At 42.3% G+C, this 27782-nt stretch overlaps 1 protein-coding gene across 3 annotated transcripts in view; it reads left to right on the forward strand.

The window, feature by feature from the left end:
- ccdc9 (coiled-coil domain containing 9) overlaps nucleotides 1-27422 on the forward strand; it is a 58356-nt gene extending 30934 nt beyond the window's left edge. For all 3 annotated transcript variants that reach the window (XM_034231860.1, XM_034231859.1, XM_034231861.1), the window contains 6 exons: nucleotides 598-718; nucleotides 2102-2237; nucleotides 2771-3266; nucleotides 3436-3597; nucleotides 7017-7166; nucleotides 25052-27422. In XM_034231860.1, coding sequence (XP_034087751.1) covers nucleotides 598-718; nucleotides 2102-2237; nucleotides 2771-3266; nucleotides 3436-3597; nucleotides 7017-7166; nucleotides 25052-25056 — 1070 coding nt within the window. In that variant the 3' untranslated portion in view covers nucleotides 25057-27422. The remainder of the gene's footprint in view (nucleotides 1-597; nucleotides 719-2101; nucleotides 2238-2770; nucleotides 3267-3435; nucleotides 3598-7016; nucleotides 7167-25051) is intronic.
- The last annotated feature ends 360 nt before the right edge of the window (nucleotides 27423-27782 follow it).

The following is a 27782-nucleotide window of genomic DNA, read 5'->3' on the forward strand; positions in this document are numbered from 1 at the left end:
CAGTGATATCAGACAGTGACCTTTGTAACACACTGGTTGCTTACTGAGATAAATAATACATATGTGACATTAAGAGGGTTTGTTTAACGACATGGCACATTCACAAAATACAACCCACGTATATATTATTCACAGCTTCTTTTATAGAACATTTAGCACAAACCTGATGTTTTTCATTCCTGATCATTATATTTACATAAAGCCGAGGTGATTTACCACGTCACTCACTAGCTGAGAATCAGACATGTGACCTCAGTTCAGAGACTCTGCAGCAGTCTGACCTGCAGGACAGCTCTGATGTTACACATCCACTCTGACTGCAGATGTGTTTAAGATACTCTTTCGTACCATTAACCTGCACTTTTTTAGAACCGTCTTAAATTAGGTCTTGTATTTGGTTTCATGTAGATGGCATGTTGAATATTGACACACTGTTCGCCTGATCCGGTGCATGAGTTCCTGCCTTCATGATCTCACTTCCTGCAGAGGATTTCTCCTGGACTCATCTATCAGTCCCTCTCCTCTGATTAGCCCTACCCTTTTTAGGTCAAGAATAACAAAACCATTGATTTACCCTCTTAATTGTTTTTCTTGCAGACGACAGTAAGCGGCCTCCTCAAACTCCAACGTTTGGTGACTTCATGTCTCAGGGCCGGACCCCGGGGCCACGGGGGGACCGCGGCAGAGGGAAGGGCCGAGGACAGAGGGCCAGCTACAGGTAAATCCAACAGTCTCTCCTCTAATACATGTTAACTAAAGATGTTCAGATCATGCTCAAGTCTACTGTATAATTAATAGGATTTGGTGTTCATCTAATTGTGTTCATCTAATTATTATTTTTGATTTGGATTTTAAGATAATTTATGTTCATTTTACATTTTATAATAAAGCATTACTACTCTATATTTTTTTTACTTTCTCTTCCTTGATTAGTTTACTTGGTAAAGGTATGTTATGTTTGCAGGGAGACTATAATTTTATATATATATATCAGCGACGTGCAGTCAGGGGAGGCAGGGGAGGCAGAGCCTCACCTGTCATACTCCAATGTAACGGAAAAACAACTAAAGAAAAACTAAATAGTAATAATAATAAAATGTCTCCACTGATCTGTGTTGTAAATGTGATTTATGTTTGATTCCAATCGCTTTTTATAGTCAAAATCAGCAAATTTGCCGAGCTCCGCTACAACTACATGGGAGCGATGAGGAGTGAGGCAGGGACGAGCTCTGCCTCTCGTAAGCCCACAGTAACTTGCTGGAGCGCGGGCACTAATGTAGCGCGGGCACTAATGTAGCGCGGGCACTTATTTTGTGAGCGCGCTCAAGCCAGTTACTCTGGGGTGAGGTGAGGCACAGATGAGCTCTGCCTCACCTCAGAATGCGTCACCCCACAGAAACTGGCTGGAAAGCGGGCCCTAAGCGCATGCCTGCACCATCTCACTGTCACCAATGTAATGTTTGTAGATCCCTTTATTACATTTATCCTCGCCATCCATCGTCTCTAAATAACTTATTTCACGTATATATGATATTTAGGCCCGCTGGTCTCATCATACAACGGCAATGAAAAAAGCACCAGGGGAGGCAGCCATAACCTCTGCCGCACTGAAGGGGGCGAACGTGAGCCCACAGGTTCTTGTTGCTACTGTTATTCTACGCAGAGACGGTATAGACGCAAACAACAAACTAGACTTTTGAAACTAGAGGAAGATAAGGAGGACTTTTACAAAAAAGTAATAGAGATTGTTGTCCAGAAGGATAGCATGGACTTCATCTTCAAGTCAAGGTAAGACCACATTGGTAATGAAAATGGGATCTTACTAAGAAAGAACAATCCAATATTTAGATTGTGAGTATCCTTTTGTTGAACAGTCTGTTTAAAATGAATCGAAGCATCAGACCAAAAAAGCTTTTGATAATAACCGAACATTTCGATTAAGGTCAAAATATAATATTTGTAAATCTGACTCTGAAAGAGTCAGTGCGTCACCAGCATGAACCTCACCGCACGTCACTGATATATATATATATGAGAGTTTGGTGTTTGCTGCTTCCATCACAAATGTTGTGTTGAACACATATGTGCGTATCTTTCGCAGCATGCATGACAACCGCTGGGAGGGAGACAAAGAAGAAGAGGAGGAGAAAGAGAAGGAAGACAAGACGAAGAGAGAGCAGAGGGCTAAAAAGAACGAGAAGGAGGCAGAAAAATCCAACGCTCCTCCAACACAGAAGGTAGGGGGCTTCATCGGGACGAACCATTCCGGCAGCATCACCGTTAATGTACAGCAGGTGGAGGCACAACGAGGGACTAAACTAGACATGATTGATACTAGATATTTCCTTGTTAACTCGCAAACACTTAATTCCTCCTCATTTACAAAATAAATGGAGCATTCAACTAACATTTAAAAATAAATAAAAATAAAGCTATTATGTATATCTTCTTGTCATATTTTACTTTACCGACTACAGTTCCCCTCAACTCTATAGGCTGTTTGAATGTCTGAATGCTGTATTCTACCTGCCTGCGACACACAGCATTAATATAAAGTAAGCGAAAGCCAGAAATGTCCCTTAGGAGTTGGTAGAAACAAATCTAAATGTCAACAAAGGAGAGTAAATGTTGAGTGTTGAGTGTAAATAGCCCAACCTTTGCTACCAGGTTGACCTTATCAGCAAATGCTTAGTTGTGGCAGTTTAAAAAAAAAAAGCAAACTCTTCAATAACTTTCCCAGTAATCTCCTCATTCCATTTGTTCCCCTCAGGTGGAGGTGAAGGACGGAGACGGAGAAGACGACGATGAAGAGTGGGAGGATGCCAGTGGTGGAGAAGACGACGAAGGCAGCGACTCAGAACAGGACTCCAGAGGCGATGAGAAGAAAGACGTCGGGAGAGAGAAACAAACCAAGAGCAAAGACAACTCCCCCACGCCTCGCTCACGACCAACATCAGCAGGAAGCCCCAAAGAGCAGCGCCCCCTCAGGCCGAAGGTCCACATCCCCCCACCAACAGTTCAGGAGTCCCCGGAGGGAGGAAAGCCCCTCAGCCCCTTCCTCCCTCTGGAAAGCCACCAGCCTGTTTCAGACTGGGGGGAGGAGATGGAGATGCTGTCGCCCCGGAGCAGCATGGGAGGCGAGAGCCCCCTGAAACCCCCTAGCGTGGAGGCCAGCCCACCCCAGAAGAAGGAGCTGGAGAAGGAGCAGGAGAAGGAGCAGGAGGGACAGACTGAACGTGCTGAGCCACAGCAGGAGGAGAACACAGGTAGGAACTAAAGGCAGGAACTAAAGGCAGGTTTATCTTCTGTTCATCTCTGCTCCATTGTCCATGTGTCTCATCTCTACTTTCTCTTTTCCCTCTCGTTCCATCCCTGCCTCCTCTCACTCTACTTCCTGTATCCCTTCTTCACCTCCTCTCCATCTCCTACGCTCAGCCCTAGATGTCTCCTCTCCTTCAGAAAAGTCTGTCATAGTGTCAGAACCAGACTCCGACCCCACAGAATCCCCCGCTGCACTGCCATCTGACCCCGCCCCCTCTCAGGTCCATGAGGTTACAGAGACGGTGGACGAGGAAACCCCTGCTGCTCTAACAAAAGGTATGAAAAAACTCAAATAACAAACTAAACACGGCTACAAGTCTGCACTCATGCTAGCATCTCTGTGAGGCTGCACTGCAAAAACAACTGTAAAAAGTCTGGCAGCTGGTGCTTCCAAACACTTTCCGTCAAATTACAGTGAAATACCCTAATTACAATAATGTGAAAAAAACGTAAATTCACAGTATTCAGAAGCAGTGCCAGTTAGAACATGGCTTTTCTACCCAGGAATAAGTGTTTGAAACGTGGGGAAAGTGTTCCTGCAGCCCCTTAATAACGGTAATGATTATAAATCATTTCTAGGGCAGAAAGTATTTTAAAAGTGTGTTATTTATTATGGACATACTTTAGAGTAACTGTTATTTTACAGTTTTTTTCGAAATTATGACAAACACCTTCAATAAATTGACGCACTAAAAACTCAGCAGAGAAACACTGTTATTTCACAGAACACCAAACACCTTCAATAAAGTGTTAACACTTGCTCTAGGTTGTAAAATAACAGTTTTATTTTGAAAGCAAGTGCTAAAACAGATTAAATCATTGCAAACTTTAGCTTGCAGTGTTTGTTTAGATGTAATGTTTAAAGACAGTATGTCATGTTAAACCTATAGAAGTACAATCTAAACACAACATTTAATGATTAATTTTTTGTAGAATTACAGTACAGACCTTAAATGAAACACAACTTTTAGTGTGTGTGTGTGTGTGTGTGTGTGTGTGTGTGTGTGTGTGTGTGTGTGTGTGTGTGTGTGTGTGTGTGTGTGTGTGTGTGTGTGTGTGTGTGTGTGTGTGTGTGTGTGTGTGTGTGTGTGTGTGTGTGTGTGTGTGTGTGTGTGTGTGTGTGTGTGTGTGTGTGTGTGTGTGTGTGTGTGTGTGTGTGTGTGATTCAGCGTTTCTCAAAGTGTGAGGCGCGCCCCACTGGTGGGGCGCAGAGATGTGATAGGTGGGTCGCGAATGGACGCGATGAACGGGAGATTTCTATTTATTTATTTTTAAATAAACTTTTTGGACCTCAGGCCGGAATCGAACCTGAGTCCTCGCGGGCGGTAGTTGACTATTACAGCCGCAGACTCGCAACGGCGGTGGACTTTTACAGCACTGGAGCCTCGCAACGGCGGGCGTTTGCGGCGGTGGGTGGGGCGCTGTGAAAGTCCACGGCCCACCTATGCCAGAGCCAGCGGCCCACCGAAGGCAGCAGCCCACCAACGGCAGACATATGTAGAAATCTCTCTTACGCACATGTGAAATGCTCTCACACACACACACACACACACACACACACGCACACACAACAGCGTTACAGTCGGGAAGAAAAGCAATGTGGAGCTCACCACTTCATAAGTTTAACCGTGACACTTTTCGAAATCCCGTTTGTGTCCCCCCACTTTACAAATAGGCCTATGTTTATTATTATCTTTTAACGCAAGCCGTCATCACCACGGAGGAGCACACAGCCTCTGTGAGCGAGCGAGAGAGAGAGAGAGCTCACCTTTATCTATTTAATATAGCCTAGTTGTAAGAAATCATTCCAATGTGTGGACAGTAATAGAATACAGTTTCCAGGGTCCTGATGCGCTCCGACTTTCGGTCCTGACGGACGGCAAAACGGTCTGACATTATACAATTAAACACATAAATAAAACAAGGTTAACTGTGACTTATTGTTGAGTAAATAACAGTGTGTGGTTTAGAAAAGAATAACGAATTAGAAGTAAATAAAGATTCCAGTACACGAATCAATAGATCAAATTTCATAACACGAAATGCCATGAGAATGGGTTGCCAACCTGGGTTGCAGAACAAAGCTAATGCTACATTTAAGTGTGCAATAAAGCATGCACATGGGTGTGTTTGTCTGTCTGTGAGTTATCGGTGAACAGATGACAATCCGTGTGTATATCTGCAATCTATCTATCAAATATAAAACAGATCTACAAATAACAAAAAACGCATTTGCAAATATTTTTTACAATTTCCGATCAGGCATTTGTGAATCCACTTTGTGTTTGTGGATCTCAATTTTGTGGATTGCAAACAAAGAGTTTCGAGACAAACTTTCCGCCAGTAGTATAAATAAATATACTTGCAAAAGGTTACAGTATTGTAGTTTCTATATAATGTTTTTGTACACCCTACACCTTTAACTATACTAGTATACTATATGAAAACTATTTTATTTAAACAAAATAATTTTTAGGTATTTGTAATATATCAAAAATGTTGTGAAGATTTATACATTTATTTAACATTCAAGAGATGTTTTATAATAAGATTTATTTTTATTCTACTACAACAGTACAGAATACAGTTTTTAGTTTTTTTTACATTTTGTTACATTCAATTTAAGGTTTTACTGTGTATTTGATGTGTTTTTACATAGAATTCAATGTCATTTAACATTCAAGACAATTAAACAATGGAATTATCTTGTAAAAAAACGATAATTTCTCATCAAACCAATTTACAGAATAAAACCTTTATTTATTTTTAATAAAAGTAATTTACTGTATTTTTATGGTATTTACACTTAATATAGAAAAACAAGAACGGTCTGTAAAATACAGTGAATTTCTGTGAAAAAAAAGGTGCTTTAAACCTGATAATAACACTGATGTCTAAGCACAATAATCTATTTTTTTTTCAAGAACAAAGTATCAGCAGCACATTGTTTACCTGTCCAGCCCTTTTTTTCAAGTGTTTTAATGACTTCCATTGCTTTCATGGAGATGTGCTCGGCCACATCAGGCAGCTGTTTACAGAGAAACAGCTAGAAAGACTCAATGTGCAGTACCTGCTCAGCGGCAAACAGCAGACGGGCACATTTAGAGGCTAGCCGCTGAACACTGACTGGAGCATTTAGCACATAGAGAGCCAGATATTTCCCTCAGGACTTGACCAGGTAGAGTCTAAAAAAGGACACAAGTAGGACTCCAAATTATAGATCCTCAATGATCATCAATCATTTTGTGAAGCTGTGCTGCGTGAACCTTAAACCTAAACATTTGTACTTTAACAGCAAAGAAAGAGGTTATTTTTGAAGATCTTTGTGCCCTTGTAAACTATTTTTGTTCTCAAAACAGGTTAATGATAAACACATTGCCAACATCGCGCAGACGCCCGTAGCCATCTTAGTCCCAGGTTTCTCTAAGCAAAGTTAGAGCCAGTCACAATGCTCTGTCATGAAGAAGATGTGCCCGTTAATCCCTAACGTTATTAATTGGGGACTTCAATGTGTGCAGTATTATGACAATCCATCCATTGTCTGTCAATATACTGTATTTCACTCTGAACTAAGAATGTTAACCCCATGTGACACAAGAAGAAAAACCATTGAAGTGTTTTGGGCTGCACCAAGTGTCTTGGATGGTAAAACAGATTGCAAGAATGACACTGTAACGTACACTTATTTCTGACAGCTGAGAAACTGGACTCCCCTCCAGCCGCCCTGCAGGCTGAGCAGAGCTCCTCTGGATCACCTGGAGAGAAAGATGAGGACACGACGCCCGCTGGGAGGGAAGACGCTCCTGCAGCAGAGACAGAGGAGTCCTCCCAGCAGACGCCCTCAGGTACAGTCCATATCAGTCACTCAGACATTGTGTCGTACTGTAAGAAACCCTCAGTGCTAAAGCCCTCCCATGCTTTGTCTTTTTATCTTGTAAAGGTGTTTATTTGAGTCTTTGTTTTCAATGTTGTGGTTCTCGTGCTTACTCAGCCTTGCTTTTTTTCTTTTTCTCCTTCAACGTCTAAATAAATAATGTTTGGTGGCACCACAAATCCAAAAATATATTTATACACCCACACGCAACATTTTGCCTGGTCTGATCTGACATGAGTCTCCTCCACCCAATCAAGACCCCTCTTCCTGTTTGTGATCCAGCTCCTCCTGTGAGGACTGTAGTATGAGCTCCATCTTCTCTTATGTGATGTACTTTCTGCCTGTGTGGTGCATGCTGGCTCCATCCTTCCTCATCTTCCTCGTCATGTCAAAATCTATTCTGTTTTCCATTCTTCTGTGGCTCGCATGCTGCCTGCAGGACCAAACCTCGGTGTGATGCGTCCCATTCTCAGTTTCAGTTTTTCAAGGTGTCGAAGCAACATTTAATTTAAGTTACTCATTTGTTACTGTTGAGGTGAGAGAAAAAGAGCTATCAAAGTGAAATGCTGGCTTGTCTCCTGTGCATTGATGTCATCTGCCTATAATGTCCCACACAAAATGCAATCAATCTAAATTGTTGCATTATTGCTGATTTAAAAAGTGTTATGCTCATAAATAAAAACAAACACTATATCCAGGTGTATAAGAATCCCAAGAGGCGGACATGTTAGATGTAGCTGCTATGTTGGCTGCTTTGTGTCATCTGGCAGCAGTTATCCCTGAATGTCCTGAACAAATGTGGATTTAATCTGCTGCACAGATTGAGAGGGTGACAACAAGTTTCTGAGCCGAGACAAATTGGAGATCATTTCACGAATCAGTGCCTGTGTTTATCAAACAGCTCACAGTTGAACATCAGTCCAAAGAGGGATGCATTTATTGGACCTCCTATTTGCGGAATAGGAGTAAAAGCGTTTTTATCAATTTGATCAACTTTCTCAACTTGTTAAACCACACATGTCCATGTTAGGAAATTGCTTTCTTGCAGAACTGTTTGTGGGAGGAGATGTGTTCAGGGAATGATTAATCACAATAGGATTTGTTAAAGGATCATTTTCATCTTTTGAATTTGAACAATCACTAGTTTTTAAACGAAGGCCTTGTACAGCCGCAGAAGAAGACACATGCAGTCCCTGCGGAAACCATGCTTTTAGGGGTAAATAACAAAAAACACTTGAAGGGCACATCTTCCTCCAGAAATTGTGTTGGAGAAAATACAGATGACACACTTTTAATTGTTCATTTGTAAGTAGTTGTTGAAATCCCCAATTGCACTTAAAACTCAAATTCAGAGGATATTATATTAGTTGGGTTTTTTTTTCCGACATAAAAGAAATGCATACATATTGCCAGAAATGCATACATATTGCCAGATTCCAGTATTTTTCCTCTCAATATACACTCACCAGCCTCTTTATTAGACACCAGGGTGGGATTTTCACGGCGGCCATGACGGCCATGGCCGTCGTAGCCCCTCGGTCTGGCCGTTATGCCCCACAAATAATTGTACGTCCTACGGCCACCATGGCCTTTGGGCCCCTCACACTGTTGGGGTGGTTTTGGCGCAGTGGTTAGAGCGCTGGTCATCAGATCAAGGGGCGTTGGTGAACTCCAGTTCGAATCCCGCCTCGGCCGCCACTGCATCAGGCCGTTGTGTCCTTGGGCAAGATACTTTACCCGCATTTGCTCCTGTGGGTAATGTCCGCAGTAATGACTCTTACATGTCTAATATGTGTAATGTGTACTTGTAAAGCGCTTTGAGCACCTGTAAAAGCACTCTAATAAAAAATGTGATTTATTATTATTATTATTAAAAGTTGCTTTAAAAGCGTCAGAACAGTGGTTTCTGAACTGCATTATGCTGCGTTCACAACGGATGCGATGCGAATACTCGCATTGCTCTAACCGCTGGAGTTTCACCGCGGCTGTCAGCTGTTTACTCCTGTCATTCAAACAGGACACGCTGGAGAGGGGGCGGGGCTTATATTCATGTGAATACTGTGGTAGAAACCAACTACGACAAAATTAACCCGTGATTTAATTGTAATACACGTTTCAAAATGATGCACAAGTAACTAAATACTGATAACGGTTAGTAAAAACCATGCTTTAATGCTTTGACAAGTGTGCAGACAAGACGGCATGCAAAACCTTTTAAAATGCGCGTTTTGTGAATGGAGATTGGATCCATCAGGCTAAACTAGCGTTGTAGCTGCTCCGTCCACACTAACAACAACGTCCTAAAGACAGAATTAAAGCAGCGACTGTATTCTCCATGACACAGACAGTCTGTGGTTTGTACTTGTTTAACTTTTGTCTAGTTTCTGAACAGATATGAGGAGCTGTGAGGAGTTGATTAAAGAGACTCTCACACACACTTTTGCATTTCAAAGTATTGCTTGTTCATACAGTTGGATGTTGGAGCTTCACTGTGCTGAATGATGTATGTGCAGAGTTTGACCCTTGAAGGCTGTTTCTTCTGCTCTGAAATGGAATATATTTGTTACATATTAATAGAATTTTTGATTTTTAGATTTCATTTCGGATTTGTGAATGGGAGAAGATGGAAAACATACCAAACACTAATTATTCAAAGTAAAGTATTTCATTTTATATATGGTAATACTAAGGAGGCATAGGCCTATATGATGATACGATTATTGATATTAAAAAAGTGATTTGTTTTTTTTCATTAGAAAGTGAAGTTATTTATTTGTAAGCTCCAAATCCAAATGTTTCCCTCAATGGCCTTTGTGCCCTGGCATGTGGCTTTGCGCGTGACACCAAAGGCCAAATGGCCTTGCCCCTAAAATGACGAAAATCCAAGCCTGTTAGACACACCTTGCTAGTACCGGGTTGGACCCCCTTTTGCCTTCAGAACTGCCTTAACTCTTCGTGGCAAAGACTCAACAAGGTGCTGGAAACATTCCTCGGAGATTTTGGGCCCATATTGACATGATAGCATCACGCAGTTTCTGCAGATCGTCGGCTGCACATGATGTGAATCTCTCGTTCCACCACATCCCAAATGTGCTCTATAGTACCTCATTCACACCAATGCAACTCCAGTTCAAGCTCCGTGCTAGAGATTTTCAGGTTCAGAACCGCTTCTTCTTTTCACACTGCCCAGAGTCCGACTGGTGCTGCGTCATTGCGTCATCGTTTGCATCATGACGTAACCGTTTGCGTGCCTGCTTCATAAAGCCAAACCGCGCGGAAACCCCTCACAGCTCACACCGACAACAACAACAATGGCCGATTGTGCTCCAGCTTCCTCTGTACCTCTTCAGAAGACCAGATTCCCAGTAGGTAGCTGGTCTCTTCAGTGGACCACTGCTGCTTGTTACGTTTCTCCATCGTTGTGTACAAACTGGATAAAACGCAGGCTTTTTGTTGTTGCTCAGGAGTTGATCCCGTCCCTACCCCTGCCCCCGCCTCGACGCCCCAGCCTCGACGTAAGCGTGACTTATGCGGTGCTTTTGCTCTAGCCGGACAATTTTTTGGTGCTTGAAACTAACCGGATTCCGGAGCTAAGAGGCTGCTCCGCTGCGGTGTGAACAGGAAAACCTGGTGCTTTTCAAGCTCCAGCTCCGAACCAGCCCTGAAACACCGTTGGTGTGAATGAGGTATAGCAGGGGTTTTCAAAGTGTGGAAGGTGAGCCTCCCCTCAGAGAACATGTAGATGAGGCTTAATGACCCACACACTCAAACATAACAGTGGACATTAAGAACTGCAGTTGCGAGGATATTATACATATGTCATAGTTCATTTCATTTCATGATAATTAACATGCCTTAAACCTTTTCCCCTGCCACTACAGTTTAGAAAAAACACCTTAAATCAATGTGTGGCCGTCACACTGCATTCACTTGCACTCGGACATTAGGGATTTTCTCTCATAAATGTCCGATGAGCCACAACTTTTATTTCAAAACAAAGCTGACGTTTTCTGCCAGACGCTGTCTCCTCTTTCACTTTATGTAACTTCACTAAAAATCGATCCATGTTGCCGCTCGCATAAAGTTAGCTGAAGTTAACCAGCTAGATTTCACTGTTTCTCGTTATTTTTTTCTCACGCTGCCCCTCCCCTGAAGCTCTCTGGCGCCCCCCAGGGGAGGCACGCCTCACACTTTGAAAACCGCTGCTCGATAAGATTTAGATCTGGTGACTGTGGAGGCCTTTTGAGAACAGTGAACTCATGAAGTCATGTTCAAGAAACCAGTTGGAGATAATTAGATATTCGAGACATGGAGTTATCCTGCTGGAAGTAGCCACCAAAAGATGGGTACACTGTGGTCATAAAGGGATGGACATGGTCAGCAGCAACACTCTGGTAGGCTGTGGCGTTTAAACCATGCTCAATTGGTACTAAGTATGCCAAGAAAATACCCCCCACACCATAACACCAGCGTGAACTGTTGATACAAAGCGGGATGGATCCATGCTCATGTTGTTTACGCCAAATTTGACCCTACCGTCCACATGTCGCTGCAGAATTCGAGACTCATCAGACCAGGCAACATTTTTTTCAATCTTTTATTGTTTATTGTTGGTGAGCCCGTGTGAATTGTAGCCTCAGTTTCCTGTTCCTATCTGACAGGAGGGTCACCCGGTGGGGTCTTCTGCTGCTGTAGCCCATCTGCTTCAGGGTTCCACGTGTGGAGGTTCAGAGAGGGTCTTCTGCATACCTTGGTTGTATCTAGTGGTTAATTGAGTAACTGTTGCCTTTCTATCACCTTGAACCAGTCTGGCCTTTCTCCTCTGACCTCTGGTATCAACAGGGCATTTTCTCCCAGAGAACTGCCGCTCACTGGATGTTCCCTCCTTTTCGGACCATAATAATAATATTAATTCATTTATTTTATATAGGCGCCTTTCAAGGCTCTCAAGGTCGCCGTACAAACACATAAAAAACAAAATACACAATACCTAACACCAGCATAAGAAACATAAACAAGACAATGCAATATATAACAAATAAATAAAACAGAGGATGTGTGATGGATAATGATCAGAGTGGATATGCGAGTGTGAAGAGATGTGTTTTGAAACGTGATTTGAAAATGGGGAGAGAGTCAGTGTTGCGGATGTCAGGTGGGAGGGAGTTCCAGAGGCGGGGTGCAGAGCGGCTGAAGGCTCTAGACCCCATGGTGGTTAAACGGAAGGGGGGTGCAGTGAGGCTGAGGGAAGCAGAAGATCTGAGTGTGCGGATGGGTGTGTTGATGTGCAGGAGGTCGGAGAGGTACAGAGGAGTGAGGTTATGGATGGCCTTAAAGGCGAGGAGCAGAATCTTAAAAACGATACGGGATTTGACGAGGAGCCAGTGAAGTTGCTGAAGAACAGGAGTGATGTGGTTAATGGAGGGGGTTCTGGTGATGATGTGGGCGGCAGAGTTCTGGACCAGTTGAAGTCTGTGGATGGATTTGAGAGGGAGACCAAAGAGAAGGGAGTTGCAGTAGTCGATACGGGAAGTGATCAGGGTGTGAACAAGAATGGCGGTGGTCTTAGGGTTAAGGGACGGGCGGAGTGATATTACTGATGTGAGATTTGAATGAAAGTGTGCCGTCGAGGATGACACCCAGACTCTTAACCTGAGGGGAGGGGGAGACTGAAGAGTTGTCTATAGTAATGGAGAAACTGTCAGGTTTGGTTAGGGTGGATTTTGTGCCAATGAGGAGAACCTCGATTTTACTGTTGTTAAGTTTGAGAAAGTTAGAGGAAAACCAGGATTTGATGTCCTGTAAGCAGTCAGACAGGGAGGATGGAGGGAGGATGGTGGTTGGTTTGGAGGACAAGTAGAGCTGGGTGTCATCCGCGTAGCAATGAAAGTGGATGTTGTGTTTACGGAAGATATTGCCAAGAGGAAGTAAATGGATGATAAAAAGAAGAGGCCCCAGGACAGAGCCCTGGGGAACACCGGTCGTGACTGGAAGTGGCTGTGATTTGAAGGTTTTGAGTTGGATGAACTGAGTGCGGCCAGAGAGATATGATTTAAACCAGAGGAGGGGTGTGTCAGTGATCCCGATGGAGGTCAGTCTGTCAATGAGGATGCTGTGGGAAATGGTGTCAAAAGCTGCACTAAGATCAAGGAGGATGAGGATAGTTAATAGTCCGGAGTCAGCTGCCATGAGGAGGTCGTTAGTGATTTTCACCAGTGCTGTTTCTGTGCTGTGATGGGGACGCCCATTGCCTGTAAACCCTATGGTTGTGTGTAAAAATCCCAGTCGATCAGCAGTTTCTGAAATACTCCGACCAGCCCGTCTGGCACCAACAACCATGCTCCGTTCAGTCACTTAAATCTCCTTTCTTCCCCGTTCTGATGCTCTGTTTGAACTTCACCAGGTTGTGTCTACATGTCTAAATGCATTGAGTTGCTTCCATGTGATTGGCTGATTAGGTGTTTGCGTTAAAGAACAGTTGAACAGGTGTCCCTAATAAAGTGGCCACTGACTGTATAGTTGTTTTTCAGTTGGGGACAAAGTTAACTATCAGTTTCAATTTCAAAGGCCAACAATACAATACAAATACTAAAAAATGTGCCCTTTGCTTTTAGTGTGTGGAGGGACAACGGTATGTCTTCAGGCTATTGCTGTTTTTTTATTCAATGCCATCTTTTGAAAAACCTTTTATTGGTATTGAAGTTATACAGTATGCCTCTTGGATCCAATGCACCCCATAATGGGAATGAGTCCTCACTAAACTGCATGATCCATCCCTCCAGCTTCTGTTTCTGCACACAGCGGTCAGGAAGTGAGCTGAGTGAATAAACCTCAGACCATCACTCAGTCTTTAGATTCTCTCTTTACAACCACAAAGCCTGTAGTTGTGGTCTTATCACTTTGGCTAATGGCTAAGTTTATGGAAATCAATGTAAGAACTGTGCCTACTGTGAGCTTCAAATGGTGTAAAACCTAGAAGTAAGAATCTGATGAGATTCATGTATTAAAACCATCAGGGAACCGCTGAATGACCTTCTCCTTGCACTTCAAAAATACTCCAAGTCATCCTAATACGAGTTTGAGCTGGATATCTTCATTAAAAGGTTTAGGATGTGTACGTACTGGATGTTAAGGAAACATTTAATCGATTTAGTGAGGGGGTGATGTCCATTTTATTTAGGTTGTGTAACAGTCAAAAGGACACTAGAAGAGACACAAGACTGTCCACATGTCGGACATTAAAGTAGGTTTGTGCCGTTGTTGTTTGTCCTCTTTCATTAGAGCTGCTGTAGAGAGCCTTTACTGAATGTCATTTCTTAATCTAAATTGTGTACAAAAACAAGGCTTTAATACAAGTAACATTAGTTTGATTTATTCCTTATCTGCAATTTGAGTTTAAACAGAATGAATAAATGTACAAAACGGTTGCGCAGCATAACGTATTTGATAGTCAATGTTGTGATATGAAAAGATTCTACCCTAAAATAATGTGATAATCAATTGATCATTTCATCCCATTGTAAGGCCATACATACTCTGGTTCAGCTCCTTCAGTGTGAGGATTCATGTCTTTTTTTCCTCTTATATCTCTAACTCTATATTGAGTTTTGGACCGGTGGTTGGCAAAATGATGATATGCCATTTTCTGCTTTCCTTTTGACAGTGGCCTTTTTATCTTTACAAAGTGTCTCCCTTACATGTTGGTCAACCTGTTATTACTTACTCTCTCTAAAATAAACTATAACAAACTCATTTCTGATGATCAGTAGAGCATATGCAGATCAAAACTTTGAATTCCAAGGAAGGATTCCTGTGTGCTCAGCTGTCTTCGAGCAGTTTGACCTGGTTTCACTATCTGATGTGGTTAAAAAATTGAAACCTTCACAATACCCCTTAGACAGTATTCCTCCGAGACTACTGAAAGACGTTTTTACTACTATTGGGTCATATATTTTAACTTTGATAAATATCTCTCTCACCTCAGGCTGCGTTCCAACCTTTTTTAAACACGCTGTAGTGCAGCCTCTTATAAACAAACAGAACCTTGATCATTCTGTGCTCTCCAACTTTAGACCTATTTCTAAGCTTCCCTTCCTGTCTAAAGTCCTAGAGAAAGTGCTGTTAGCGCAACTGCAGTCGCACCTTGTTTTAAACTGCATATCAGAGAAGCTTCAGTCTGGTTTTAAATCACGCCACAGCACAGAAACTGCTCTCCTAAGAGTTTTGAATGATCTTCTTTTAACTGCTGATTCTGGGAATTCTGCTGTGCTTGTGCTTTTAGATGTGTCTGCTGCTTTTGACACCATTGACCACCAAATTCTGTTATCACGCCTTGAACTGTGTGTTGGAATGAAAGGTAATGTCCTAAAATGGTTTCAATCCTATCTGTCAGAAAGGACCTTTTCTGTGCATCTTGGCCAGTATTCTTCAGCTGCAGCCCCACTAGCATATGGGGTCCCTCAAGGTTCTATCCTAGGCCCTAGTGTTAATTTCGTTGACTAAAACTATGACGAAATATGTTCGTCAACGACCTTTTTTTCCATGACGAAACGAGACGATGACGAGACGGCACCGACGGCAGTAAACAATAACTGCAACGAAATCATCATGCAATATCGTTGACGAAAAGTGACGAGACGAAAATGTAGTTTACTAAATAAAAACTATGCCAAAATCTCTCTTTACTTTCGTTGACGAAAAATGAGGAGACAAAATATTATCAAAGATAACGTTACATCTCTGATAGTCAGTTTTTCTCCCAGCAGTTCCATTTCCGGGGCTGCGGCAGGGCAGCAGCTGTGTGTGTCTGCGGTGCGCACGGCGGTACATTTGAATTACACCGGGCAGCGGCACAATATGAACTGTCAGGAAGACTCGGGTCTAACTTGTGGTCTAACTAACCTTATTTAACAGACAATAAAATGGCAACAGGGCTTGGGAGCAGTGGTCGCACTCGCGTTAACCGAATACCCCCCGTCAGCGCGAGTGAATGATAAATTGTGCACTCGACGGGTAATAATGGATTATGACGGAAATGTTACGATCCGTCAAAATGACTGACAACGAAAAAGTCTAAAGCCACCACTGCTTGGGAGAAAGAAACAACGTGATATTTGGGCCCATTTTCGCTACAATGAGGCGGAGAAAAAAAGCGAATGCATTGTTTTATCAGAAGGGAAGCAATGTGGCCATAACACAGCTGGTACTAACACCACAAACCTGAGCAGATACTCTCTGCAAAGCTTCTTAATCATTCAACCTGTGTTTTTCATCAAATAAGGACAAGATATAATCTTATTGTGAAATAAGTTTGACTAAAATGACAAATTATTGGTTTTGGCTAGACTAGTTTGACTGAAATGTTCTATATAATCTGATGACTAAAAAAGACTCAACAGTTTTTATTGACAAAAAGTAGACTCAAATAATTAGTTTTCTTTGACTAAAATAAGACTAAAATGCTCAGACTTTTAGTCGACTAAATCTTGACTAAAATAGTTACTGTTTTAGTCGACTAAAATAAGACTAAAATGCTCAGACTTTCAGTCGACTAAAACTTGACTAAATAAAAACAGGATGAAGGTGACTAAATATGACTAAAACTAAAAAGGAAATGAAACACAGGACTAAAACTAAATAAAAAAATGGCTGACGAAATTAACACTACTAGGCCCCATTTTGTTCAGTCTTTTTAAAAAGCATAACATTTCTTACCATTGCTTTGCAGATGATCTGCAGCTATACCTGCCTATAAAAACAAATAAGGAATCTAGGATTGCCTTGCTTAGCTGTCTGAAAGACATAAAATCATGGATGGAAATCAACTTCTTGACTCTTAACGAAAACAAGACAGAGATTATAATATTTGGACAGTCTGAACTCCTGGATGGCTTTAATAGTGTACTCGGCCCCTTAGCCTCCTACAGCCGTCCCTCTGTCAGAAATCTTGGAGTCATCTTTGACAACTGTTTTAAATTTGATAAACAGATAAGCTCAGTTGTCAAGACAAGCTTCTTCCAGCTGCGGCTTCTGGGGAAGGTAAAAGCCTATCTTCCTAGTAAGGAATTTGAACAGCTAATCCACTTATTTATAACGTTTAGACTAGTGTAACTCCCTGTATATTGGTGTTGATAAGTGTTTGATCCGTCGCCTGCAGCTGGTCCAAAATGCGGCTGCACGCCTTCTTACTGGAAAGAGACGTTATGACCACATCACACCCGTTTTGGCAGACCTTCATTGTCTTCCTGTCAGTTACAGGATCCAGTTCAAGTACTTGTTGTTTTTAAATCATTGCATGCACTGGCACCACATTACCTGTCTGAGTTGTTGCACCGCCATGCTCCAGCTAGAGCATTGCGATCAGCTCAGCAGAATATGTTGGTGGTTCCTCGGAGCAGGAAAAAAAACAGAGGTGACAGGGCCTTCAGTGTTGCAGCTCCCAGACTGTGGAACAGCCTCCCAGCACGTATCCGGACTGCTGAGTCTATTGAACTTTTTAAATCTCAGCTAAAAACTCACCTCTTTGCACTGGCTTTTAATACTAGTTGAACATTACATTTTTACATTTGTTTGTGTTTTTTTTTATATATATGTTTCTAGTTATTGTGTTTTTTATCATGTTTTTAATTATTGTTTTATTATTATAAGGCAAGGCAAGTTTATTTATATAGCACTTTTCAACACAAGGCAATTCAAAGTGCTTTACAAAAAATGAAAGACATTAAGAAAATGGCATTTAAAATCAGTCATTAAAAAGAAAAGATAATAAAATAAACATTAAAAGAAAAAACTACATGGATAAAAGTTACAGTGCAGTTTAATATATTAATAGTTCAATTAAAAGCACCGACAAAAAGAAAAGTCTTCAGCCTGGATTTAAAAGTAGTCAGAGTTGCAGCGGACCTGCAGGTTTCTGGGAGTTTGTTCCAGATATTTGGAGCATAATAACTGAACGCTGCTTCTCCATGTTTTGTTCTGACTCTGGGGACAGAAAGCTGACCAGTCCCTGAAGACCTGAGAGATCTGGATGGTTCATAATTTAGCAGGAGGTCAGAAATGTATTTTGGGCCTAAACCATTCAGTGCTTTATAAACCAGCAGCAGTATTTTGAAATCTATTCTTTGACACACAGGAAGCCAGTGCAAAGACTTCAGAACAGGAGTGATGTGATCCACTTTCTTAGTGTTAGTGAGGACTCGAGCAGCAGCGTTCTGAATCAGCTGCAGCTTCCTAATAGATTTTTTAGTGAGACCTGTGAAGACACCATTGCAGTAGTCCAGTCCGTCACATGCTGAGTCAGTCCATAGCTATCAAGAACACAAAACAGTTCTTTTGCCCCTCTGTCCTGGGGGTTGTCAACATGGATGTTAAAATCACCAACAATGACTAGACGGTCAAAGTCAATACACACTATAGACAGCAGTTCGGTAAGATCATCAAAAAGCTTGCACAGTATTTGGGTGGTCTATAGATATTTAGGAACAGAGCTCGAGAGGAGCATTTCAGCTGAAGGGCCACATATTCAAAAGAATCAAAGTTTCCATACGATGTCTTCCTGCATTGAATGGAATCATTGAACAGAATAGCAACTCCACCTCCTTTCTTATGCATTCTTTCCTGACTCATAAAACTAAAGTTGGGAGGGGTTGATTCGATAAGAACAGCTGCACTGTTATTTTGTTCAATCCAAGTTTCTGTTAAAAACATAAAATCGAGATTGTGCTCAGTGATACAATTATTGATTAAAAATGTCATTCCTGCCAAAGACCTGACATTTAATAAAGCTAGTTTAAGTTTGTTAAACACACTATCAGTCAGACTTGTTGTGACAAGCTGTGGCTGACATGGAATCACTGCTAAATTTGATACAGCGCTTCCTGCATCTAAGATGATTCACCGCTCTTAATCTATTACCTATCAACACAGATATCGGCAAAGCTACAGGCAGGCAGGGCCCCGGCATGTCCTGGAAAGAGTTGAGAGTGCCATACGCCCTTGAGCCTGGACCCAGCCCATATCAGTTTGCAGCGTTTTGTACACACACATCCCTATCAGGCTTTGAAGGGGAGGGAGGACCCACCACCCTGCTCCTCTCATCATAGGAGGGCAGGGTGAGGGCTACACTGTAGAAAGGGGGGTTTGGAAATCTGCTTCCATCTTCCTTGTATTGTTGTGGTTTGGATGATTGTGGTATAGGCATGGTGATGAAGCCGGGGGAGATGGTGCCTCTGCTTCTGTGATTTTGGTGGGTGTCGTTGAGGGGCGGGGGTAAAGGACATGCTGCCAACCCTGCGTGTCGCCTTCATGCAGTCATCGAACTCCAGGGGGGTGGGCGAGGGTGAAAGGGTGAGCGGAGAGTAGAGAGAGCTGGGGGATGAATGAAGAGTATCCTCAAAGGCGTTGACAGGGGGGGTGACGTCGGTGGAGACTCCTCCATGTGTGTCATAGGTCTCCCATAATCAGAACATTCCTCAGGCGGGTGCAGTGATAATTCTTCAGGGTTTTCTGCGTGATGTGTTGTGTCTTTCTCCTGTTTTGATTCCTCTTGCTGCTTGTCCTTGGCAGAGGGAACAGATTGATGACGCAGGCAGTTGAATATGTTAGAGATAAACAATTTAACTCCTGACTTGTTCAGGCAAACTCCATTTGCCTTGAAAAGATGTCTGCGATCCCAGAAAAAGTTAAAATTGTCAATAAAATGAACAGAATGGTCAGTACAGACAGTTGAAAGCCAGGTATTCAGTGCAAACAATCTGCTGAATCTCTCCACTCCTCTTCTGACTGGCGGTAGAGGGCCACTGATGAACACATCTGCATTTAGAGAGCTGGCAGTTTCCAACAAACATTTAAAGTCTTCTTTCAGCACTTCTGACTGTTGTTTCACAACATCATTTGTTCCAATGTGCAGTACCACATTCTTCACAGTCGGATGTTCAGCCCCAATATGCAGGATCTTCTCAGCCAAGTCAGAGACCACATCCTTGGGAAAACAGAGTACTTTGGTGTTGTTCTTATTACACAGACCTTTTACATCTCTTACAGCAGAGTCACCCACAATCAGAGTTTCAGGCCCAGTCGTTAGCTTTCCCTCTAGCCTTTTACTTTTAGAGTAGCTATTGGTCCTTACCCTGCTGCGTGAAGAGGACAGGTTATCCAGGTCATCAGATCTCCGGTTCTCGGTCAGCGGAGCGTATCTGTTCTGGATTGGCACACTTGGTGGTTTAGGAGGATTGTTTGTAATTCTCCCTTTAGCAGCTGTCCACTGCTGTTTCCTAGTATGAATAGGGGTTGAAGAGGCGCTCTTCCTGGGTGATAACAATGCAGGCCTGCCGGTCGCATCACAGATTTCGGAGCTCTGGGCTCTGCCTGTTATCCGTCCTCCCAAATCCCATGGAAATGATTTACTCTTAGGCTTTAGGCTTTGCACCCAGAGAGTTCCAGGGAGGACTACCACTTGTAGATTTATTACCCGGTACACAGCCCTCCTGTTCCTTGGAATCCTTGTAGCTGCTAACTAGCTGTGAGTTAGCATATTGTACTCCCATTGTGTTATTTAATATTATAGTTATTGCCTTGTACAGCACTTTGGTCAACTGAAGGTTGTTTTAAATGTGCTATATAAATAAAGATTGAGATGGAGATTGAAGGAAAATGTTTCTGTGTTTACTTATTTTCCAGTTAGATTTCTTCTGATGACTCATTAGTGATAAGCAGCAGAAGCCAGATGAGCTCATGTGGGCATTGTGTGTGTGTGTGTGTGTGTGTGTGTGTGTGTGTGTGTGTGTGTGTGTGTGTGTGTGTGTGTGTGTGTGTGTGTGTGTGTGTGTGTGTGTGTGTGTGTGTGTGTGTGTGTGTGTGTGTGTGTGTGTGTGTGTGTGTGTGTGTGTGTGTGTGTGTGTGTGTGTGTGTGTGTGTGTGTGTGTGTGTGTGTGGTGTGTGTGTGTGTGTGTGGGTGTGTGTGTGTGTGTGTGTGTGTGTGTGTGTGGTGTGTGTGTGTGTGTGTGTGTGGTGTGTGTGTGTGTGTGTGTGTGTGTGTGTGTGTGGAAACCAGGGAATTAGAGGCACAATTAAGTTTTAAAAGGTTTTTCCGAGGAAATGAGCTGCTGCCTGCTGGACCGATGATCGGCAGACAGAGCGGAGACGCTTTTGAAGTGTGATTGAATTAAACCTTGTGAGGCTCCACAGTGGAATATCTGACACTCGAGTACCAGCAAACGCCCATACTAAATAAACACTAAAGCTGTTTCTGTGTTTATATTCAGAAACAAACACATTTTATTTTATCCATAGAAATGTACAAAGCTTTGGGAAAGATGGATACCACTTTCCTGCTTGTGTCGATGCTGCAACAAGCTGACCTAGCTCTAGGTACAGGGGGGTCCGCTAGAATGGATCTGCCCACCAGCACCTCTGTAGCTCACTCATTTACATGTTCAAAACACAAACTAAAGTGTATAATCACCAAATCAGGTTTTTACATAGGGCTATCAGCCCTTCAGAATAGACAAATATGTGCTTTTTGGAGCTGATGGTGGAAGTTGTAAAGGAGTGAGCCATCTTGCATCTTGTACCTGGAGTCAGTGTTTGGTACTCCAACTTCTGGCTCCACTCAAAGTTATTACATGAAGTTATTATACTTCAGGAAAGTCGACGGGGGGGGGGGCTGTTTTAGCGCAGTTCTCCTGTGAAGGGGGGAGTCTCCCTCCGCAGCCGGTTGGCGTAGCACAATTCCGTTGTACAGACCGACGTTAACAGCAGCCCTGTCTGTGCACACGGAGACCGACTCTGTCGTCCGGTGATCTAACCGCCTTCTGGAAAAGCTTCACAAGTACGTCGGTACGCAAATGCGCTTTGTGACACAAGTGACGGTACGCATTTCAGATTGCTGCCGCACATGCGTACCTGCGTACCAGTTATGTGCACCCCTGTCTATAGTGCCCCAATCCGGCACTTATGACAAAGATGGTGGCGGGTAAAGACAAAGCTTCAAAACACAAGCAACCATTTAACAAAAGTTCAGTTTGGTAGTGCCAGAGGATATGGGCGGAACTTGAGAATAACTTAGCAAAGATTAAACATGACAACTTTATTTTGGTTGTTTTTCTAATAAATAAATAAAATACTTGTAAAGAGGCAAGTATGAAGAGTTTCTGACAGTAAAAAAAAAACATGAATCACTGAACTCTGGTTATGTGCCAGACTTACTATTTGTACCTATAATCCAAACACCATGAAGTGTTTTGTTATCTTGGAACATAGCCAGGCCAGCTGCTCCCCCAGTTTATTATCAGTTTATTTCCAAAAATGTCAGACTTTCACTTTAGGTCAGGAAATGCTGAGCACAATTTCCCAGAGCGCAAAAAGAGATGATTCTAGTCTGACCAACATTTCCAATCCCATAGAATTCAGCAGTGGTTGGGAGAAAGGCTTTTTTATGACTCAATTTGACAGCGACAGTAGAGAGAAATACATGGAGAGCAGCAGACGACAAATCTTTCGTGACGAACACAAACTGGATTTTAAAGGTTCCATGTCATGGCCATTTCTACTGATCATAATTCCATTGTTGAGGTCTACTAGAATAGATTTACATTGTTCAATGTTCCAATCTCACATTGGTTTCTCAAACAGCATCTCTGTATATTCACTCTCTGTCCTAAATGGCTGGTTGGAGCTCCTGCCCCCCCCTCCCTGTGAGCCCAGTGTTCTGATGAGTCCACCACCGTTACAGCTGGACATCAGTGATTATGTGTTACAATGGCGTTTGTTAGCAACCAGAAAATGACACCAGTGATGACAAACAGATGAGAATGCTGCGTGGGGTCTGGGGGCCGTGTTGGCGGGACGTTACGCGGCTCGCTGCTGCGAGGAGCGGACAGTGTGAGCTGGGTTCATTTCCTGCTTGCTGCGTGGAGTCTGCGAGACATCGCGAATGGACGCGGGAAGGGGGGGATGCTGAGGGTGCTGCAGCACCCCCATCTCCGAGGCTCCACTAGCTAAATTGCAGTACTCACAAGGAGCCGTACACATGCCGCAGTTTTTGTGTGGTTGTGTCTTTAGTTGAAAGCCCAGTGGCGATCTGTTCATCTGTCATACTGATCATACAGTCAATAACTTTGTTGTTATTAGCATCTGGTTAGCTAGCTATGCTAACGAATATAAGAAGCTTTTTCTACAACCAGTGAGAAAAATAAAATCTGTTGACAGTTCTGTTTCTTATGGGTGTTGAGAGATGTATCCACAGATCTCTTAATGTTGCTCTCAAAGTGCACCAGATTGATGCTTTTAACTTCAATATTTAAAAAAAACATCTTCTCGGGGGAGCATCCCCCCGGACCCCCCTAGAGGAGGTTAGGCCCCCCCCCCACTTAAATCATGTTCACATGGATAGGAAACTAAATACATTTGCACACATCTGTGTCCATATCTTTCTGTTTTGGTGGTCATGCCACAACCGTGCACGTGCATGCATACGTGAGTCATGGTGAGATATCTGGATTAAGAGGTTGCTTTTTCTTTGCACAGCATGAAAGAAAGGCCAAATGAATGGGCTGTGAGTTTAGTATTTTTAAGCAGAGGTCAATCATTTGTACGGCCCTCTGAGGATGTTGAAAAAATTGAAATGGCCCTTGAGAGGAAAAAGGTTCCCCACCCCTGGTTTACATGCATAAACACCTTCATAACACAAAAGGGGGCGGGTAATAACCGGAAAAGCATGACATACACATTTTGTACTTTGAAGATCACAATGCTGGTTTTGGTTCCACAGGAAAGTGTTGAGATATATATATATATATATGTATTAGGGATGGGAACGATTAATCGAATATTCTAAATTATTCAGGTGTTCGAATATGAGTATTTTAATTGTAATTTCTTTTTTTTCTTTTTTTGGGAGGGGTGCCTAAGTTGATTACATATTATCAAATGTAATAATTCAATGTATACGACAGTGCCATAGCTAAGTGTGTTAGGTCTAAAGGTGTGTTTTGCTCCGCTCACCGGTCCCTCACAGCGAGCAGAGCTGCAGGTGCTGATCTCTCTCTCGCATCCGGTTATACTTCACTCGCATTTATGTCCAAATCCATCAGATCTAGCTAGTTGTAGCCAATGATACGGCTGTAGCCCCTCCCTACACGCAGATCACGCAGACTCAAACCTCATCTTATGCCCAAATTCCAGCTGAGAGGGTCTTCTCTACAGCTAGCCTGATTGTGAATCGCCTCCGCCTCTCCCCTGAGTAGACATGCTCATATTCTTAAAGAAGAATGAGTATTGAATAGCTGCATTCTGTGCATAGGCCCTGTTATAGGTTGTTGATCTCTGTTGTCACGGGTTACGTTACCCTAACCCGTTATGTTGTTCGTGTACGATCCCTCTTTCATTTAAAAACCAAGTTATGTTTTAAGCATGAAAGCTGTAGGCCTATAGCTGTCAACTGTTCAAACTGTGATCACCAGTTCAATACATTTGACAAAATTCGACTTGGTTTCTACACTTATTGAACATGTATTTATTTCTTTTTCAAAATTAAAAATGTTTTTCTTTTTTTTGTACAATTTTTTTTTTTTCCCCACATTTATTTCTTTTTTTATAGGATATGTACATTTCGGTTAATCGGTTAACCGTTTTTTTGGGGGTCGAATATTCGAATATACATTTGCTTTCAAATTCCCATCCCTAATATATATATATATCAGCACTCCTCAGTGAGCAGAGGAGCTGAATGATGCTGCTGGACACTCCCCTGGGGCTGCTCCCTCTGAAATGTGCACACTTTACAGTTACTGTGATATGTTTGGGAGAACAGAAGTAAACACACGCTTCACCACTTCCTCTCTGTGTTTGTATCCACAGGCTGAGGCTGCTGGGAACAATGAGACTCACTAATGAGGAAGAAGATGGACGAAGAGCATCCCACTACTCATCACCAGAGTGACACTCTGCCACACATCTAAATAGAACAACAATAACGAGGAGGAGGGACTGTCTCTCTCAGCTTTTCCTATTGGATCAGTGGGTCTGATATTTCTGGTGTCTCTCAGTTAAGTAAATGAAGATTTATAATATCCTGTCAGTCGCTGGTTGAGATCTCACAGGGGGGTCTTGAGGATTTCTGCGCTAGTAAAATGAACTGCATCCAATTGTATGTATATATATTTTGACAGAAGATCATTGAGACAAAGTACTGTTGAGCCCTCAGCAGTCAGAAACATTTAAAGATTTTAAGTAGGGCCCTAGCTGACCTGACATCAGTTTCTAAAGGGCTTTCAGCTGACCAGTTCTGAGGTCAACATATTGTTTCAGAACGAACATGTGGCTGATTTCTGTGTTGTTTTTAGCTGGAGAATGATCACTTCATCATGCACTGATCAAAATGATTATTTTGTATCTCAAATAGGGCCATAGGCCAGCGTGTTAGCTAGTTAACCTTAGCATGTGACGTCCTTCTGTCTGGTTGTAAACACATGTGACATGGTTAACATTTACCAGAAGAATGGGTTCAACTCTGTTAATACAGTGCTCCCCCAAAGTGCTGTTGCACTTCAATAACATTTGTGTTTTTCAAAAAGCATCAGAATGAATGCAGCAGAACCAGAGATGCGTCTTTATGAGTTCCTTGCATCCTGTGTCAAAACATGGTGCCTACAAAACCCACAATGCAATTGACCGCAGACTCGAGTGAGGTAATAAGATGTTGTGCTGCTCCCCCTGAAGCCACAAAAGGCTTTATGCCGTTTTTAAAACGTTTTGTTTGATTATCAATTGATTTACAGGATTTGCCTCTTGGCTAATTTACAATGTCCAGTGTTGTTATTTAGACTGTGAGTTTGACATCAGGCCTTTTTAATTTACACACACTAAATAAATATATTATTGTAATATGAATTGATCCGTTTTTATGTAACACTTCTGCACATTGAGCTCTGGGTGCAGTTGCTCTTTCTGTTGCAACTTTCTAAAGCTTCTGGTGTTGGTGTGGTGGCCATCATTGATTACATCTCAGTGATTTCCATTAGTGTTCAGAAAGTAGAGATTAGACTCCAGCCTCCCTCCTCTTTGGTTTTATGTTGTGGCTTTTAATGACTTCGACATGGAATAATGATTTCCTGCTGACAGGAAATGGAAATATTTGTATTTTTCATATCAGACCCACTGAATCTATTTTATTTTTTCTTTGAAAGACATCCTGACACAATACATGTTTTCAAAATATGAGAATCATGAGCTTCACTGCAGGTAGATAATGATGTTTTAAGTGCATTCATCTGATGTTTTGATGTAAGATAACGGTGATCAGATTAAGTCAAGGATCAGCTGTGCGGCTTAGGGCACTTTGACAGGACTCCTCCTCCTCACCTCAATATCTATCAAAATACCAATTGTGTTCTTCAAGGCGGAGGTCGGTTTCCTTCAAAATCAGAATGTAATTATGTTTTCACTGACACTGCTGTCATTTTATGAATCATCAGTTATACACAGAAATCTGTTTATCTCTCTCTAGAGGACACTCTGCCTCTTTAATTGTTTTGAAATCTATGAATTATGAATTGTCTCTAATTTGGAAAGACAGACCTGCATTAAATGGAAGTGCTGTAAGATATATTTGTAGCGTAATGAAGTTTGTTTTGGGATGAAAGCCTTCACTCGTACCTCAGCAGACCAAAGGCTTTGAGTGTTTTGTTTTCTGCAAGTCTTTGAATCACGCCTGTGGACACTGGGATAAAGCAGTTTCACGTTTTTGTTTTCTGTATAGGATGACCAAAGCTGATGCATTTTGATTCATATGAACTGCAATATGTACAGTTTTTAAATGGAAATTAACATTCCACAATTGGGTGTTTTGTGCTAAATGTAGCCTGTGAGCTATATGACAAATGATTCTGTGTTTTGCATATGGATGTTTGTTCTTCTGAGCTTTGATGACTGATTGTAATTTAAGCAGGAGATATTTCCAAGTACAACCATTTCTACAATGTCTTCGTGCTTGATACATGAACTCACTGAGACCCTGTGCAGCTGTTTTCAAAGATGATCAGGACTAGCATGAATCCAAAATGGTAGCTTTTGAATGTTCTCAAAGCCATAGATGGATTAAATGTCCCCCATCAGCTCACACATCCGAGGGAACATAAGCCCTATGTTTTTATTCACATGAAATGTAAAACACAGTGTGGCTTTATCAGTTTTTCTTTCTCTTATTTAGCCAATAAATGTATTTCTCCGATTTCTGCAGCCAAGTGTGATTTTTGCAGTAGGTGATGGACCAGAGGCAGGGGCACCAGCTGCATGCAGGGGGGCTAGTGCGCAGGTCTTCTAGCATGTAGGGCAGCCTCCACCGTGTCTCCTCTCACCATCTGAAATAGCACATATTTCATCACATGTTCTCCACTGTAAGGGCACTTCATTATGTTTTCTTCATAGTAAGGGCACTTTAGAAGGCACTTTTTAAATGTCTTTTCCGTTAGGACACCATGGAGCTCCTCCTGTGTTCACCACTGAAAAGCATGTAATTAGCATTTTAGTATAGTTTTGTAAGGGCACTGCACCACTTTCTCCAGTGGAAGGGCACTTCATGTTGTGTCCA

This window comes from Gymnodraco acuticeps, unplaced genomic scaffold (assembly GCF_902827175.1).
Source record: "Gymnodraco acuticeps unplaced genomic scaffold, fGymAcu1.1, whole genome shotgun sequence".
Lineage (NCBI taxonomy): Eukaryota > Metazoa > Chordata > Actinopteri > Perciformes > Bathydraconidae > Gymnodraco > Gymnodraco acuticeps.